This window comes from Eretmochelys imbricata, chromosome 1 (genome assembly GCF_965152235.1).
Source record: "Eretmochelys imbricata isolate rEreImb1 chromosome 1, rEreImb1.hap1, whole genome shotgun sequence".
Lineage (NCBI taxonomy): Eukaryota > Metazoa > Chordata > Testudines > Cheloniidae > Eretmochelys > Eretmochelys imbricata.
The window spans coordinates 267723154-267737027 of NC_135572.1; the positions used below are offsets into that span (position 1 = coordinate 267723154).

The 13874-nt window shown below is 52.0% G+C and overlaps 1 protein-coding gene across 3 annotated transcripts in view; it reads left to right on the forward strand.

Annotated features, from left to right (window-relative positions):
* Positions 1-13874, forward strand: part of SGSM3 (small G protein signaling modulator 3) — a 61914-nt gene that overhangs the window by 41331 nt on the left and 6709 nt on the right. For all 3 annotated transcript variants that reach the window (XM_077830416.1, XM_077830408.1, XM_077830424.1), the window contains 10 exons: positions 646-700; positions 4863-4990; positions 5299-5454; positions 6683-6737; positions 7371-7420; positions 10299-10451; positions 10671-10741; positions 11194-11242; positions 11744-11829; positions 12566-12688. In XM_077830416.1, the coding sequence (XP_077686542.1) occupies positions 646-700; positions 4863-4990; positions 5299-5454; positions 6683-6737; positions 7371-7420; positions 10299-10451; positions 10671-10741; positions 11194-11242; positions 11744-11829; positions 12566-12688 (926 nt within the window). The remainder of the gene's footprint in view (positions 1-645; positions 701-4862; positions 4991-5298; positions 5455-6682; positions 6738-7370; positions 7421-10298; positions 10452-10670; positions 10742-11193; positions 11243-11743; positions 11830-12565; positions 12689-13874) is intronic.

Below are 13874 nucleotides of genomic sequence, written 5' to 3' on the forward strand. Positions count from 1 at the left end.
TTACCTTAGCAGGCTTTGGCTCCATGATAAACTTCCCTTCTCTCAGCTCCCCAGTGAGGGGGAGTGAGTGCTAGGACTGTGGTGGGAGTTGACCACATGTACTGTTCTCACTACCGGGAGACCATGCTGTCAGACCTCCCACATCCGCCACAGCCACCAGACCTCCCACACCTGCCACAGCCAGCCCACATGCGAGGGATCGCGGCAGCCAGCTAAGCGCTAAACACTGCCTTTCACTGTCTTCATGGAATGAATTAATTTTATGTTGCAATAGATCCATGGGTCATCTCCTGTTCTCCCCCTCACCAGTCAGTGCTTGGCTGTTCTTGTGCTTTGTCCAGTCCTGTTCTAAGTGACCCTGATGGTGCTCATCCACCCCAGTTTAATTCACAGCCTGATAGACCCCACTGTCAAAAATCATTCCTGCTGGTCCTCTTGCTCAGAGTGGTTTGGTTACTGCCCATTCTGTCTGGGACCACTCCAAACAGTTCCCCTCTCTCCTTGTGGTGTATACCCCTCAGAGACTTGCTGACAGTCTCTGTGTCCTCTTGCCCTACTCTAGCCCCTTTATGCCAATCTATACATGTTTAGTTCTTCTAATGTCTCTTCACGAGTCCACTCTGTCTCACTCTTCCCCCCCTTCAGATTGTGCGGCGCAGGACCCAGCGCAGGAAATCTGGCATTACCTCGTTGCTTTTCGGTGAGGACAAGTGTGTTCCTTGCATGTTGTGATGGTGCTGTCAGGATGGAGGGTGAAAGAATAGTCTGGAGGCAGAGGAATGGTTGGGCATGGGGAAATGGAGTGGGTGAACATTCCTTCAGCAACAAGAGAAAGTAAGACAAGGGAAGAGATTGAATGAGGAGGAGAGAAGAGAGTTTGATCTTGCTGAGTTTGCACTCCCCAAAACTGAGGGAAGAAGCAGACTTTTCCTGATAGCCACAGGAAGTAGCGTGCTTTGCTCTTTAGCCCTTAATCTTCTTGCTGCAGGTCCAGCCACCCCCAAAATATGAAGCCATTTAGGACAGGAATGTCCAAAGTCCCTCTTTTACTCCTGGGGGAATTCTGCACCACTGCGCATGTGCAAAATTTATGTCCCCTGCAGCTTTCTTTGCTTCCCCACAGAAAAATGACTTTTTAATTTTTTGGCACAGAATGTCCTCAGGACTATCCTTTGGAGACTTAAAATGCAACCCATGACTATCCATAGCCCCTACCCTCATCCATGATCTCTACTCTGAACACTTTCACATTTTAATTTTCATTGTGGGTGAGCTCACCCAACATGTAACATCAAGAAAACCACTGGCACAAGCAAAGAGTAACATTTATGCATGCATTTAAAAATACATACCTTATGGAGTAGCAGAAGCTGACTTCCCGCATAAGAAATAGATCCTCCAGAAAGTACCATATCTTATCCCAGGGCAGATTTTTGGGTGGGGGGAAGTTTGTTAAAAATTAGGAATGGTGTTTTTAGGGCCAAAACATTTCCCCCTGTCATTAATTTCTTGAAAGTTTTCCTGACTTTTCTCCTGGCTCATCATGGCCTGGTTGTGAAACTCTGAACTCGTGTGGTGTTGGCCTTGCTGCGGAGAGTGCCTTCAGTATTTTCTGTCAGGTTAATGGGGAACTACAAGCTTATATACTATTGCATTTAAAAAAAAAAATACAGTGAAGGATGTTAGGTTTGCAAAGTCAAGCTCTCACTGGTTAGGAAATGGCAGAATGAATGTTACCTGTGCAACTTAAATCTGGCCCCCTTGTGCATATGGATTATTATACAGTCTTGAATTACAGGATCACGTACAATTATCACAAGACCCTGCCTTATTCAGAGCACGGATTTCACAGAATTATTCATGTAGCTGTAGGTCCCAGTTCAAGCTCTACTGCAATCCGCAAAACTCCTACCCAACTCCATGGGCGCCCAAACTCAGGCAATGTTTACATTTTCAGAATAAAAGTTCCCTTGGTGCCTAAGTTCCTTTCTCTGAGTGTGTGTGCTGCTGCCTCCTGCTAGGCATCCGGACACACATCCTGTGCCTCAGCCCCAGAGCGATTCACAAACCAGGGGGGATAGGCATTCTGGCACTTCAGTCGTGTGCAGGGCCCAATCCAGTAGGCGTGCTCAGAGGCTGCCTACCAGATCAGGTCCCATTCAAAATAAAGGAGGAGCCTGGTGATGGTGGTGCCAGTGCCCACCTTATAACTTACAGAGCAGTGGTTAGAGCACTCGCCTGGGAGGTGGGAGACCCAGGTCCAGTTGCCCCCCTCTCTGCCAGAGGGGGAGAAAGGATTTGAACAGGTGCCTCCTACTTCTCAGGAGAGCTCTTTAACCACTGAGCTAAGGGACATTCTGATGTAGGCTCTCTCCATCTCTCCTGCTGAAGCTCTTCTGGTTTGGAAAACTAATGAAAGAGTGGCTGGAGCAGGGAGCCTGGCCCCTCAGTCTCCCATCTCCCAGGTGGGTGCCCTGATCACTGGACTCTCCCTCTCTCTCTCAAGGCTGTTTAAGTATTTATGCATCACTTCCTCCTCCTCAGGGGCAGGGTTTAGCACACACCTTTCTTGTTGGCATCACCCATTGCCTGGCTTCCCACTGCACGTGCTGGTTTGTGTGGATCGCATTCTTCAGTGCCTATCTGTCTCCATTGATGGTATAGGCAGCCCAGGTGCTTGGCTTGGTGGGTCACAGTGCTGTTCCTGTGATTTTTTTCTAGCACGTAAAAGTTAGGCGCCGTGATGCTTAGCATCGCAATGCCTACGGTCCTTCGTGGATCCCACCCTAAGTGACTTGCCCAGCATCACATAGGAACTCTGCGGTACAGGCAAGGAGAGAATCCAATTCCCCAGAGCAGTATTTAAACTGCCTAAACCACAAGTCTTTTCCTGCAGTTCCCCACCTCATTCACTACACACTTTTCAACAACCTCAACAAATGAGGCAGGGAACCTACAGATAACAGCCTCCTTTCACTACACAATCCTGATTAATTTCCTGAGCACTGTGTCCATTCAGTGCACTGAATGGAGCAGAGGTCTTGTGGAAATAAGAGTAGCGATCATGAGATTAAAGGCTGAATCATGGTGCATATGCACAAGGGGGCCGAATTAAGATTGCACAGGAAACCTTAATTCTGGCATTTCCTATCTTGAGTACTTGATTTTACAAACTTAACTTTCTTTTAATGTAATTTTTTTGTATGTAATTTTCTATGTTTTTTTTAAAAAAGCAAACTGAAAAACCAGAAATTTTATCTCGTGAAACCATATTGGCACCCGCATGGTTCTTCAGCTGTGTTAGAATCTTTTGATCCACCAGACAGACCCCGTCACTTGAGGTAACAGTACCTTATAGCAGTAGTAGGCTGTTATCCTCTGAGTGGAGCAGCACTAAAGGTGCATATTTTGCCAGTGGGTTTCACAGCCGTTTTCTGACAGCAGAGAAATGTTGACTCAGGACTCCTGGATTCTATTCAATGTTCTAGGATGAGTGTAATCTAGTGGTTACAGACCCTTCTGCTGCAGTCACGGTTCCCTTCCCCCACACCCAGTTCCTAGTACCAGTCTCATCACCCACAAGTCCAGCTCCTCTCTCCTTTGCGCTCCAGTCAGGCTGCACCCTTCTCCTTGCTGCCTGGTTGCCACCAGGGGGAGCATTGAGACACAGGACAGACAGGCTCCCTGCTTTTGGTTCCTGTGCTTAGTGCCATGGTGGCATCCCAGTGATAGGAGCATGCTCAGTGAAGAGAGATTCTTCGGAGAATTTAGCTACCAAATTCTAACACGTCTCAGCTGAGCATGTGTGAACTGAGACTTTCAGAGGCCAAATTTGAGCAGATTTTCATGAGGACGGCAAGAGACTCATCCTTGGTACCAGGACAACACCCAGCCAAATTTCAAATCCCTGCTCCAGAGCAGGGAGGTACCTCAGCTTCTCGACAAAATGGTGGTATGAGGTTTTTTTTAACATGGACAAAATGTATTTTCCCATGTCTTGTTCTCAGAAATGGTTACACCATTTTTGCTGAAATTTCGCCAAAAAAATCAACCCAAGGTGGACCCACGGCATGGAAAATTTCAGCCTGATTGAACAGTTAAAGTTTAGCAAAGTTATAGGCAATTGAAAACAAGGTTGTGTGACACTCCCATTATAGGACCCTACTATAGGCCCTGCTACCTGCACTGCCTATAATATAGGGCCTTTGGTGGGGTGTGTATATGCCTCACGTTAAGGCAGGCAGGGAAATGATTAACGAGAGCTCATTTAGGGCCTGCTCCTGCTCCCTTGGAGTCAGTGGGAGTATTAACAGTGACTTGGATGGGAGCAGGGCCAGATCCTTCATGCAGGGGGATAAGGCAGTGGGAGGGCCCTGAGGGGCAGAGGAAGTGCACACACTCCCCATCTTTTCCCTGCCCAGGAAGTGCGCAGGCAGAGAGGGGGAGATGAACAACCGGCTCTCTTCAGATGGGGTCAGACAGCTTACGAGCGTCTGTGTCAGCTGAGAACTGTTGTTTTCTCATGGCTCCTACTGGCCTCCCCTTTATTGGCATGGGGAGAAGGAGGCTGAATCCAGCCCCAGTCCTGGTCCCCTGTGTACTTGGCATAAAGGTGCCTGGGCCTTAGGGTGACAGGATGCAGTATTTTGTTTCTCTCCCTCCCCTCATATCGCCCCCTTTTCCTGTTAGCCATGAGCGGGGCCCAGATGTTCAGGTGGGGCCAGAGCAATGGTTACACTCTGACCAGAGGGAGCAGTCGTAATTGTCTCTTCTCAGGCTGAGGGAGGGGACAGCCACCTTTTTTCCCAGCATGGGATTGGGGGTTTCCTTTCTCTTCACCCCCGTGTGTCCCGCAATCCCAGGTGAGGATGATTTAGAGGCACTGAAGGCCAAGAACATCAAGCAAACGGAGCTGGTGGCTGACCTTCGTGAGGCGATCCTGCAGGTGGCACGGCACTTCCAGTGCGTGGATCCAAAGAACTGCAGCATTGTGAGTGGGGGCGCACTGTACAAGGCTAAACCTGGGTCCCTCGTGCTGCAGGGCCAAGGCCGGGTCCCCCTACCCCTAGCCCTGGAGGAGCTGCCGGACTGCAAGGAGATCCGCCATGGGCAGGATCTATGTGTTGCACGTTGCCTGTCCCAGGTGGAGGGAAGGGAGCCATGCTTGATCCTGGAGCTAGCAGAGCTAATCTATCCACCGGGGGGGAGCAGAGAGCGGTACTAAACACGGGGGAGCACCCCAGTACTTCTAGTAACCTTCTTACTGCTCCTCTGTGCTTCTCTTCTGCACAAACTCAGGACCTGACTCCGGATTACACCATGGAGAGCCACCAGCGGGACCATGAAAACTATGTGGCATGTTCCCAGCACCGTCGGCGCCGAGCCAAGGCACTGCTGGACTTCGAGCGCCATGACGATGACGAATTAGGCTTCCGCAAGAACGACATCATCACAGTACGAGGGCTGGGTGGGGGCAGAATCCCGCGGCGTGATACACCCTCTCTGCCCCCTTTCAGAGAGGGCATGTTACAGGCACCCATCTCGAGCCACCACATAGGGCAAGTGTTTCGTCCCCCTTATAGCCTCGTCCCTGGGGAGTCGGGCTGAGGTGTCCCTCCCAGCGCCCTATGCTGGGTTGCTGGTTATGGAGTCTGTGGTTGGGGGTTCTGGCTGATCCAGGCGGGACACAGAATTCCTTTGGGGATGCTTGCCACCTCCTGCTGGAACTGGTTAGGGAATCACCCTGGCTATCAGAAAGCCCCCACGCCCCCAGAGCGAAAGGCAGATAAGATTTGAACTCAGATCACAGTTAACTCAGTGCTCTGTGCCACCAGGGCACTGGGCCAGCCCAGCCTCATCTAAGGGCACCCAATAGTGTGGAAACCTTGGCACCACCTCTTTACATCCCAGGGTGGGCACGAGAGGGAGGAAAGGGAAACCCGCTGCCCATCAAAGAGCAAGAAGCTACTGCTCTGAATAGCTGTCAGATGTGGGGTGTGTTGTGTTGGCAGCATTGTCCTGCACCCGCATGGCGAGTAGAACTAGCCTTTTACCCCCAAGTAGTGTGGGGCCAACAGAACCACCAATGGGGAAGAAAAAGGGAGGAGGGTTTTGGCACAATGGCTGATCATCATTTAACTCCTCTTCTCCCACCCTCAGGAACTCCTGCCTCTTGCCCAGGGTGCCTGCATAACCCATGCTAACCCAGAGCGGCCCTTTATCCCCATCGAGTGGCTGAACCACGTAAAGAGACTGCTACAGCCGCTGAGCTAGTGGACTTGGTCCTGTAGCTCCTATGGGAGAGGCTTATGCTTTTAGATTCAGGGGTCCCAGGTTCAGTCCCCACAAAGAACCTGACTACGTGTTTTGTTACTCCTGTCTCTGGTGTCTGGGAAGTACCTACCTCTAGTGATGGTTGGTGACTTGAATTTCAGTCAGTCAGTCCCCCTGTCTACCTCTGATGGTTGAGAAGAAAGTGATTCCTTACCCACGTGCACATGCTCACTCTCTTTGAGGTGATACTGTTTCCATGGCAATGCATCTCCGCTGTCCTGGGTGGGATGTGTGGAGAGGGAAAGCCTGACGCCAGCCCTGTTTTGCCTCCTTGCTCCCGTTCCATGGCCCTTGTGAGTCAGTGTTTGTCTCACTCTCAAATTGCCATCTCTCCTCTTTGTTCTTTCAGATCATATCCCAAAAGGACGAGCACTGTTGGGTGGGGGAACTGAATGGACTGAGAGGTGAGAACAGACAAGGCTGGTGGGGGAGGGGAGGCTGAGGGAAAGCTGTGGAGAGGAGGAGTGCAATTGCTAATGTTACAGAGATGCTGCTGCCCTCAACAATGGCTCTGGCATCTGTGCCCGCCCTGTCTCAGGGAGCGTGTGGGTTTGCCTTTCGTTTGCGTTTCTGCCCTTATAGCCAAAGGCTCAGCTGAGCCCCATTGGGGAGCTGCCTGGGAATGCACATCCCATCCCTGTGCATGGCTAGGAGGAGAGAGGGGTGTGGAGGTGGGGTAGGGCTGCAGCTCCTTGCTAGGCATGCTCATTATTCCCAGAAGATGCAGCAGCTGAGGTGCACTTTCACAGTCAGGGTGAGGATGGGTAGGGGGCTGCTCTGGAGCATGGGAGCTGGCGCTGTCTGCAGTGCTTGTAGGGAGAATGCCCTTCAATGACATTAGGCTCGCAGCTGTTTGGATTTCCTGACATACACTGAGAGGCTCCAGTGCTGCTTGTTTTCTTCCCCAGGCTGGGCCCATAGGGACACACCTCTCTTCTCCTCCCTCCCCCAGGATCTGCAGCCAGTCTGGGTTTTCATTCATGTCCATGTGAGAGTTTCCCGATGTCTCAGGCTCACCCTTTGTCTCCTCTTTGTAGGTTGGTTTCCTGCAAAATTTGTGGAGGTCTTGGATGAACGGAGCAAAGAGGTAAAAATTCCTGTATTTTGTAGGTCACCTTGCAAACCCCACTGTCCTTCTTACCAAAACCCATGCGTGTCTTCCCTGCTGCCATCACTCCTTCTGGCTATCCGTGTTTATATGCCACTTTTCCTCTGCCCCGCTGTCAGGGCATAGCGTAATAGTGTGGCCAGATGGTGATAGTTTCCTTGGGCATTTGCCGAATGTTTGCCCACAGGATGGTCAGAGATGGAGATTCACAGGGTGGGATGGGAGGGAGTCTTGTGCAGTGACTGAGGTCCCTACAACCACAGTCTGGCTCAAGGAGAGCCCAAGAAGTGACATCCTGCAAATGTTGCAAAATATGAATCTTTCTGTAGCCCCACACACCCCAGAATCTGTGCTTCACAGCTGTGAATGAATGAGACACACACACCCTGTGATGGCCCTGTGAGATTGGGAAGTCTCTTATCCTTCCCCATTACAGATCATAGAATAGAATATCAGGGTTGGAAGGGACCTCAGGAGGTCATCTAGTTCAACCACCTGCTCAAAGCAGGACCAGTCCCCAACTAAATCATCCCAGCCAGGGCTTTGTCAAGCCTGACCTTGAAAACCTCTAAGGAAGGAGATTCCATCACCTCCCTAAGTAACCCATTCCACTGCTTCACCACCCTCCTAGTGAAAAAGTTTTTCCTAACATCCAATCTAAACCTCCCTCACTGCAACTTGAGACCATTACTCCTTGTTCTGTCATCTGCTACCGCTGAAAAGAGTATAGATCCATCCTCTTTGGAACCCCCTTTCAGGTAGTTGAAAGCAGCTATCAAATCCCCCCTCATTCTTCTCTTCTGCAGACTAAACAATCCCAGTTCCCTCAGCCTCTCCTCATAAGTCATGTGTTCCAGCCCCCTAATCATTTTTGTTGCCCTCCGCTGGACTCTTTCTAATTTTTCCACATCCTTCTTGTAGTGTGGGGCCCAAAACTGGACACAGTACTCCAGATGAGGCCTCACCAATGTCGAATAGAGGGGAATGATCACGTCCCTCGATCTGCTGGCAATGCCCCTACTTATACAGCCCAAAATGCCATTAGCCTTCTTGGCAACAAGGGCAACTGTTGACTCATGTCCAGCTTCTCATCCACTGTAACCCCTAGGTCCTTTTCTGTAGAACTGCTGCCTAGCCATTCAGTCCCTAGTCTGTAGCAGTGCATGGGATTCTTCCGTCCTAAGTGCAAGACTCTGTACTTGTTCTTGTTGAACCTCATCAGATTTCTTTTGGTCCAATCCTCTAATTTGTCTAGGTCCCTCTGTATCCTATCCCTACCCTCCAGCGTATCGACACTAAACTGGGAGGAGAGGTAATCTGCAAACTTGCTGAGGGTGCAGTCCATGCCATCCTCCAGATCATTAATGAAGATATTGAACAAAACCAGCCCCAGGACCTACCCTTGGGGCACTCCGCTTCATACCGTCTGCCAACTAGACATGGAGCCATTGATCACTACCCGTTGAGCCCAACAATCTAGCCAGCTTTCTATCCACCTTATAGTCCATTCATCCAGCCCATACTTCTTTAACTTGCTGGCAAGGATACTGTGGGAGACCGTATCAAAAGCTTTGCTAAAGTCAAGGAGTAACACATCCACTGCTTTCCCCTCATCCACAGAGCCAGTTATCTCGTCACAGAAGGCAATTAGGTTAGTCAGGCATGACTTGCCCTTGGTGAATCCATGCTGACTGTTCCTGATCACTTTTCTCTCCTCTAAGTGCTTCAGAATTGATTCCTTGAGGACCTGCACCATGATTTTTCCAAGGACTGAGGTGAGGCTGACTGTCCTGTAGTTCCCCGGATCCTCCTCCTTCTCTTTTTTAAAGATGGGCACTAGATTAGCCTTTTTCCAGTCGTCCAAGACCTCCCCTGATCACCATGAGTTTTCAAAGGTAATGGCCAATGGCTCTGCAATAACATCCACCAACTCCTTTAGCACCCTTGGATGCAGTGCATCCGGTCCCATGGACTTGTGCTCGTCCAGCTTTTCTAAATAGTCCTGAACCACTTTTTTTCTCCACAGAGGGCTGGTCACCTCCTCCCCATGCTGTGCTGCCCAGTGCAGTAGTCTGGGAGCTGACCTTGTTCATGAAGACAGAGGCAAAAAAAGCGTTGAGTACATTAGCTTTTTCCACATCCTCTGTCACTAGGTTGCTTCCCTCATTCAGTAAGGGGCCCACACTTTCCTTGACTTTCTTCTTGTTGCTAACATACCTGAAGAAACCCTTCTTGTTACTCTTAACATCTCTTGCTAGCTGCAACTCAGATAGGAGTCCGAGGCACAGAGTGATGAATTGACTTGCCAAAGGTCACAGAGACAGTCTGTGCAGAGTCAGGAATAAGTCCCACATCTTCTGACCCAGAGTCCTGGGTGTTAACCTCAAGAGCATCCTTTCAGGGGCCTTGCGGATGTCTGGCTTCCAACAGTTCAAAGTCCCTGCCTGGAGAGAGATGTATGGGCTGCATCGGGCCCTGAGTGTGGCCGGGGAAGCAAGTAGCTCTGTTAATGAGACCCTCAGCTGTGGTCAGTGAGAGCATGGGGAGGGGGACCTCTCAAGAGCTAAGTCTTGATGGAACCAGCCCTGCTCCCCACAGACCTGCTAGTCCGGACATCAGTACAACCCAGCAAAGCAAGTTCTGTGCTCAGGCACCAGCTTCCAGTCCCTGGGGCTGTCGGCTCTGAGTGGGGTAGGGGAGTGTTTAGAGTGGGTGATGAAAGGAGATAGAGGAGTCTGGGTGGGAGGGCCTGTCTGGAGAAGAGGTATGGCTCTGTGTCCCCACCCCACACCTCTCTGCTCTGGGGGCGCTGTCTCCATCTCCGAGAGGCTAAGAGCTAACTCCTTTCATTCCTCAGTACTCCATTGCTGGCGACGACTCGGTCACAGAGGGGGTGACAGACTTGGTTCGAGGGACGCTCTGTCCAGCGCTGAAGTCTATATTTGAGCATGGGTTAAAGAAGCCATCCCTGCTGGGCGGGCCCTGCCACCCCTGGCTGTTTATCGAAGAGGTGAGAGTAGCACTCGGGGACAGGGGATGTAGGGATAGCTGGGTTCTGGTCCAGCAAGACCGCAGTAACACAGCCTTCACTCGGCTTTCTTCCCTGCTGGGCACTTTGAGGTGTGTCCTGCCTCCGCTGTGTGTGGGGTGCTCCTGCTGGAGGTTCTGTATGTGAGGGCGGGGGTGCTGTCAACAGCCTGTAGGTCTGACTGCATCCTCTTCCCGTCAGGCCGCCGGACGGGAGGTGGAACGAGACTTCGATTCAGTGTACTCCCGCCTCGTGCTCTGTAAGACTTACAGGTGAGGCTGCTCTAGTCATACTGACAGGCTCGCATCCTCTTGCCCCAAGTCCTCCTTGTCAAGCCTGCACTCCTCTCTCCCGCCTGGAAAGGTCGTGCTTTTCTTCTGGGCCGTGACATGTTGCTTCTTCCGAATGGGCAGGGCCCTGCATTGCCCCGCCTGGGACTGCGAGTGGAGCCATACTGACACAGACTGCACATGGGGCCAACAGGTGGTTCTTGTCTCTAAAAACCCCCAGTTCCCATGTGGTATGGCTGTGGCTGTCTCTCAGCCCCTAGCAGTAGCCAGCATCGGGACCCACAGCCCCAGTCTCCTGGTGGCAGTAGCTGAGCTGTGTGTTTCTCCGAGCAGCGTGGCTCCCATCTCTGGGGTGCGCTCCTGCCAAGCCGTGTCTTGCCTGAGTTGGCAGATGACTCTGTGGGGTAACGTGGGTCTCTGCTTTGGTTTTATAGACTCGATGAAGATGGAAAAGTTCTGACTCCAGAAGAGCTGCTTTACCGGGTGAGTACCTTGCCCTGCCCGCACAGGAGCCAGACTAGGGTTGACAGTTTTGGCTGGATGTATTCTTGGAGAGTTCATCACATGACATATTTTTAATTAAAGATTAACCTTTAATTCCTGGAGACTCCAGGCCAATCCTGAAGGGTTGGCAAACAACCAGACCCACCTCTGCACCTCCCCTGGTCTGTGCAGCCTGTTCAGTTGTTCTGAGCCTCTCCCAGCAGGCGGCACTGTAGGGAAGGCTACAGGAGCTGTGGTCCTGGTGATGCCTACAGGAAGTGGTAAACAGAGCTCTGGTGAAGTGAGTTGTAGCTCATGAAAGCTTATGCTCAAATAAATTGGTTAGTCTCTAAGGTGCCACAAGTCCTCCTTTGAGCTCTGGGATGGTACTGAGCGAAGGAGAACTGCAGGGAGAGCGTGCACTAGGCTGTGTAGCTGTAGCGGCTCTCCATGTGGGAGCCCCCTGGGGAAAGTAGTAACTACCTCCTCCCCGCCCGGCAGGCAGTGCAGTCCGTGAACATGACGCACGATGCTGCGCACGCTCAGATGGACGTGAAGCTTCGCTCCCTCATCTGTGTTGGACTCAAGTGAGTCATTCAGCCCATTTCCTTGAGCGTTGCTTCGGTGATGAGCTTGGGGCAGGCTGGGAGATGGGAGTGAGTAGGAGGCGGGACAGTGAGGTGAGGGGGTGGGGCCAGGTTGGGGTGGGCAGGGGATCTGGGGAACAGGCAGGAGGTTGCGGGGGGTTTGGAACAAGCTGGGAATCAGTAGTTTTTTAGTCTCCTCCCCCACACAGCTTGTGTCACCAAGCTCTGTCGTCCCCCAAGTGGCCACTAGGGATGTAAATATTTGTTGAAAAAGTTAACCAGTTAAATGATTAAAATTATATCGTTTAATGGTTAACAGTTAACTGATGTTGGTCCGGCAGCACGGCGACAGGGGCTGGGGTCTCGCCGGCCTGGTGTGTCCGGCACCGCTCCAGCCCGCCCGGCACAGCACAGGGGTTAATGGTTAAGTTCTGGTTAATGGTAAGCCTAATGCTTACCAGTTAACAGTTTAATCTTTTACATCCCTAGTGGCCACCAGCACTGGGCAGGAGCAGAGCACTGACCAGAAGCCAGTGCCTTATTTTCAGGTACACTCAACCCAAACTCTCCCCTGAGGGAGCAATTCCCTGGTGTCCTCCCTGTTCCTGTAGGGGAAGAGAATGATGAGTTGCGGTCAGGGGCTGGATTGGAAACTGTGTGTCCCAGAGGGAGGGGTCACCCAGTCCTCTGATAACGGCCCTGGCTCCTAGTGACTCTTCCCCCTCCCTTCATGCAGTGAGCAGGTCCTGCACCTGTGGCTGGAGGTGCTGTGCTCAAGCCTGCAGACAGTGGAGAAATGGTTCCATCCCTGGTCCTTCCTGCGCAGTCCCGGCTGGGTACAGATCAAGTGTGAGCTCAGGTGAGTATGGCCCTGTGTGCTGCAGCGCCCTCCTGGCCTTTGCTGACCCCTTGCTATTGAGCATTCAGCTGGCTATCGTGCTGCAGTGAGCAGGTGGTCTGCCGTTTGTGTAACCTGCCACAATAACCATTCGTGTCACACTCACGTCCTCACAGAGCTCTGCCAGCAGAGCTGCACCCCACTCCTGGGGTTTTCCTCCCAAACGCCCCAGAGAAGCAGCTGCTGTTTACACTGGGTTTGGCTGAATGGAACTCTCTCTCTCACTTTCTGATTAAGAGCAGGGCCTGGTGAGGGTATGTGTGGGAAGCAGCATCTACACACAGGTGGCTGCTGCTCTCAGGCCTCTAGCTGCTTTGCACTGAGCCTGCTGTAATGGAGCAACCTACAAAACCCCTCCCTGCTTGAAGGACCCATGCTCCCCAGAGTCTAGCACCTAGTGGGGCTGGCCAGTGTGAATCCGGCAGGGAGGAGGAGCTGCTGACAGTGCCTGAACTGGGACTGGTAGCGAGATGATTTGTTCCCCAAAGGCTCAGCCAGGAAGGGTGACTGGCTGCAGGCTCAGCAACTGGAGGCCTAGATGGGAGTCCGCCATCAAGCCAGCCAGAGGACAAGTTCCAGCTTAAATGGCGAGATGGTGAGGGCTTCAACCTAGTGGCAGAGCTGAAGCAAACTGAATGGCTTCTCTCCGTACCCATCCACACCTGCCCTGCTGGAGGAGCAGCAGGTGGGCTTGGGCTTCCCCACCCCCAGCACTCCTGTCCCCTCCAGCACTGCTGTGGGGAGGGGAAATGAACCAGTTCCTGGGAGCTCTGATGCTGTCTCAAGAACCAGCTCCAGGCCAAGCCTGTGTCATTGACACACGTTCCATCACTGCCTCTACCTCCCTTCTTCCCGCTGGAAATGGCTTGTGCCCTTTCACCAGCCTGTTACTTCCATCCCCCTTTCCCGGGGCTGGAGTGTGACAGATTCCCATCCCAGGAGCTGGCAGCCGGCCTGGAGCAGCTATGATGTTCCCCATTGCTGCAGCTCAGGATCCCCCATTCTCCTTGGGATGTTCTTGAAGCAGGGAGAAGGTTTTCCATTGAAAAAGCTGCAGTTGTCTGCATGTAGCTGCTTCTTTGCTCCTGATACCCCACACCCCAACCTTGCCCACCGTCAGGACATGAGAGCAGGTTCCTTTGGAAAC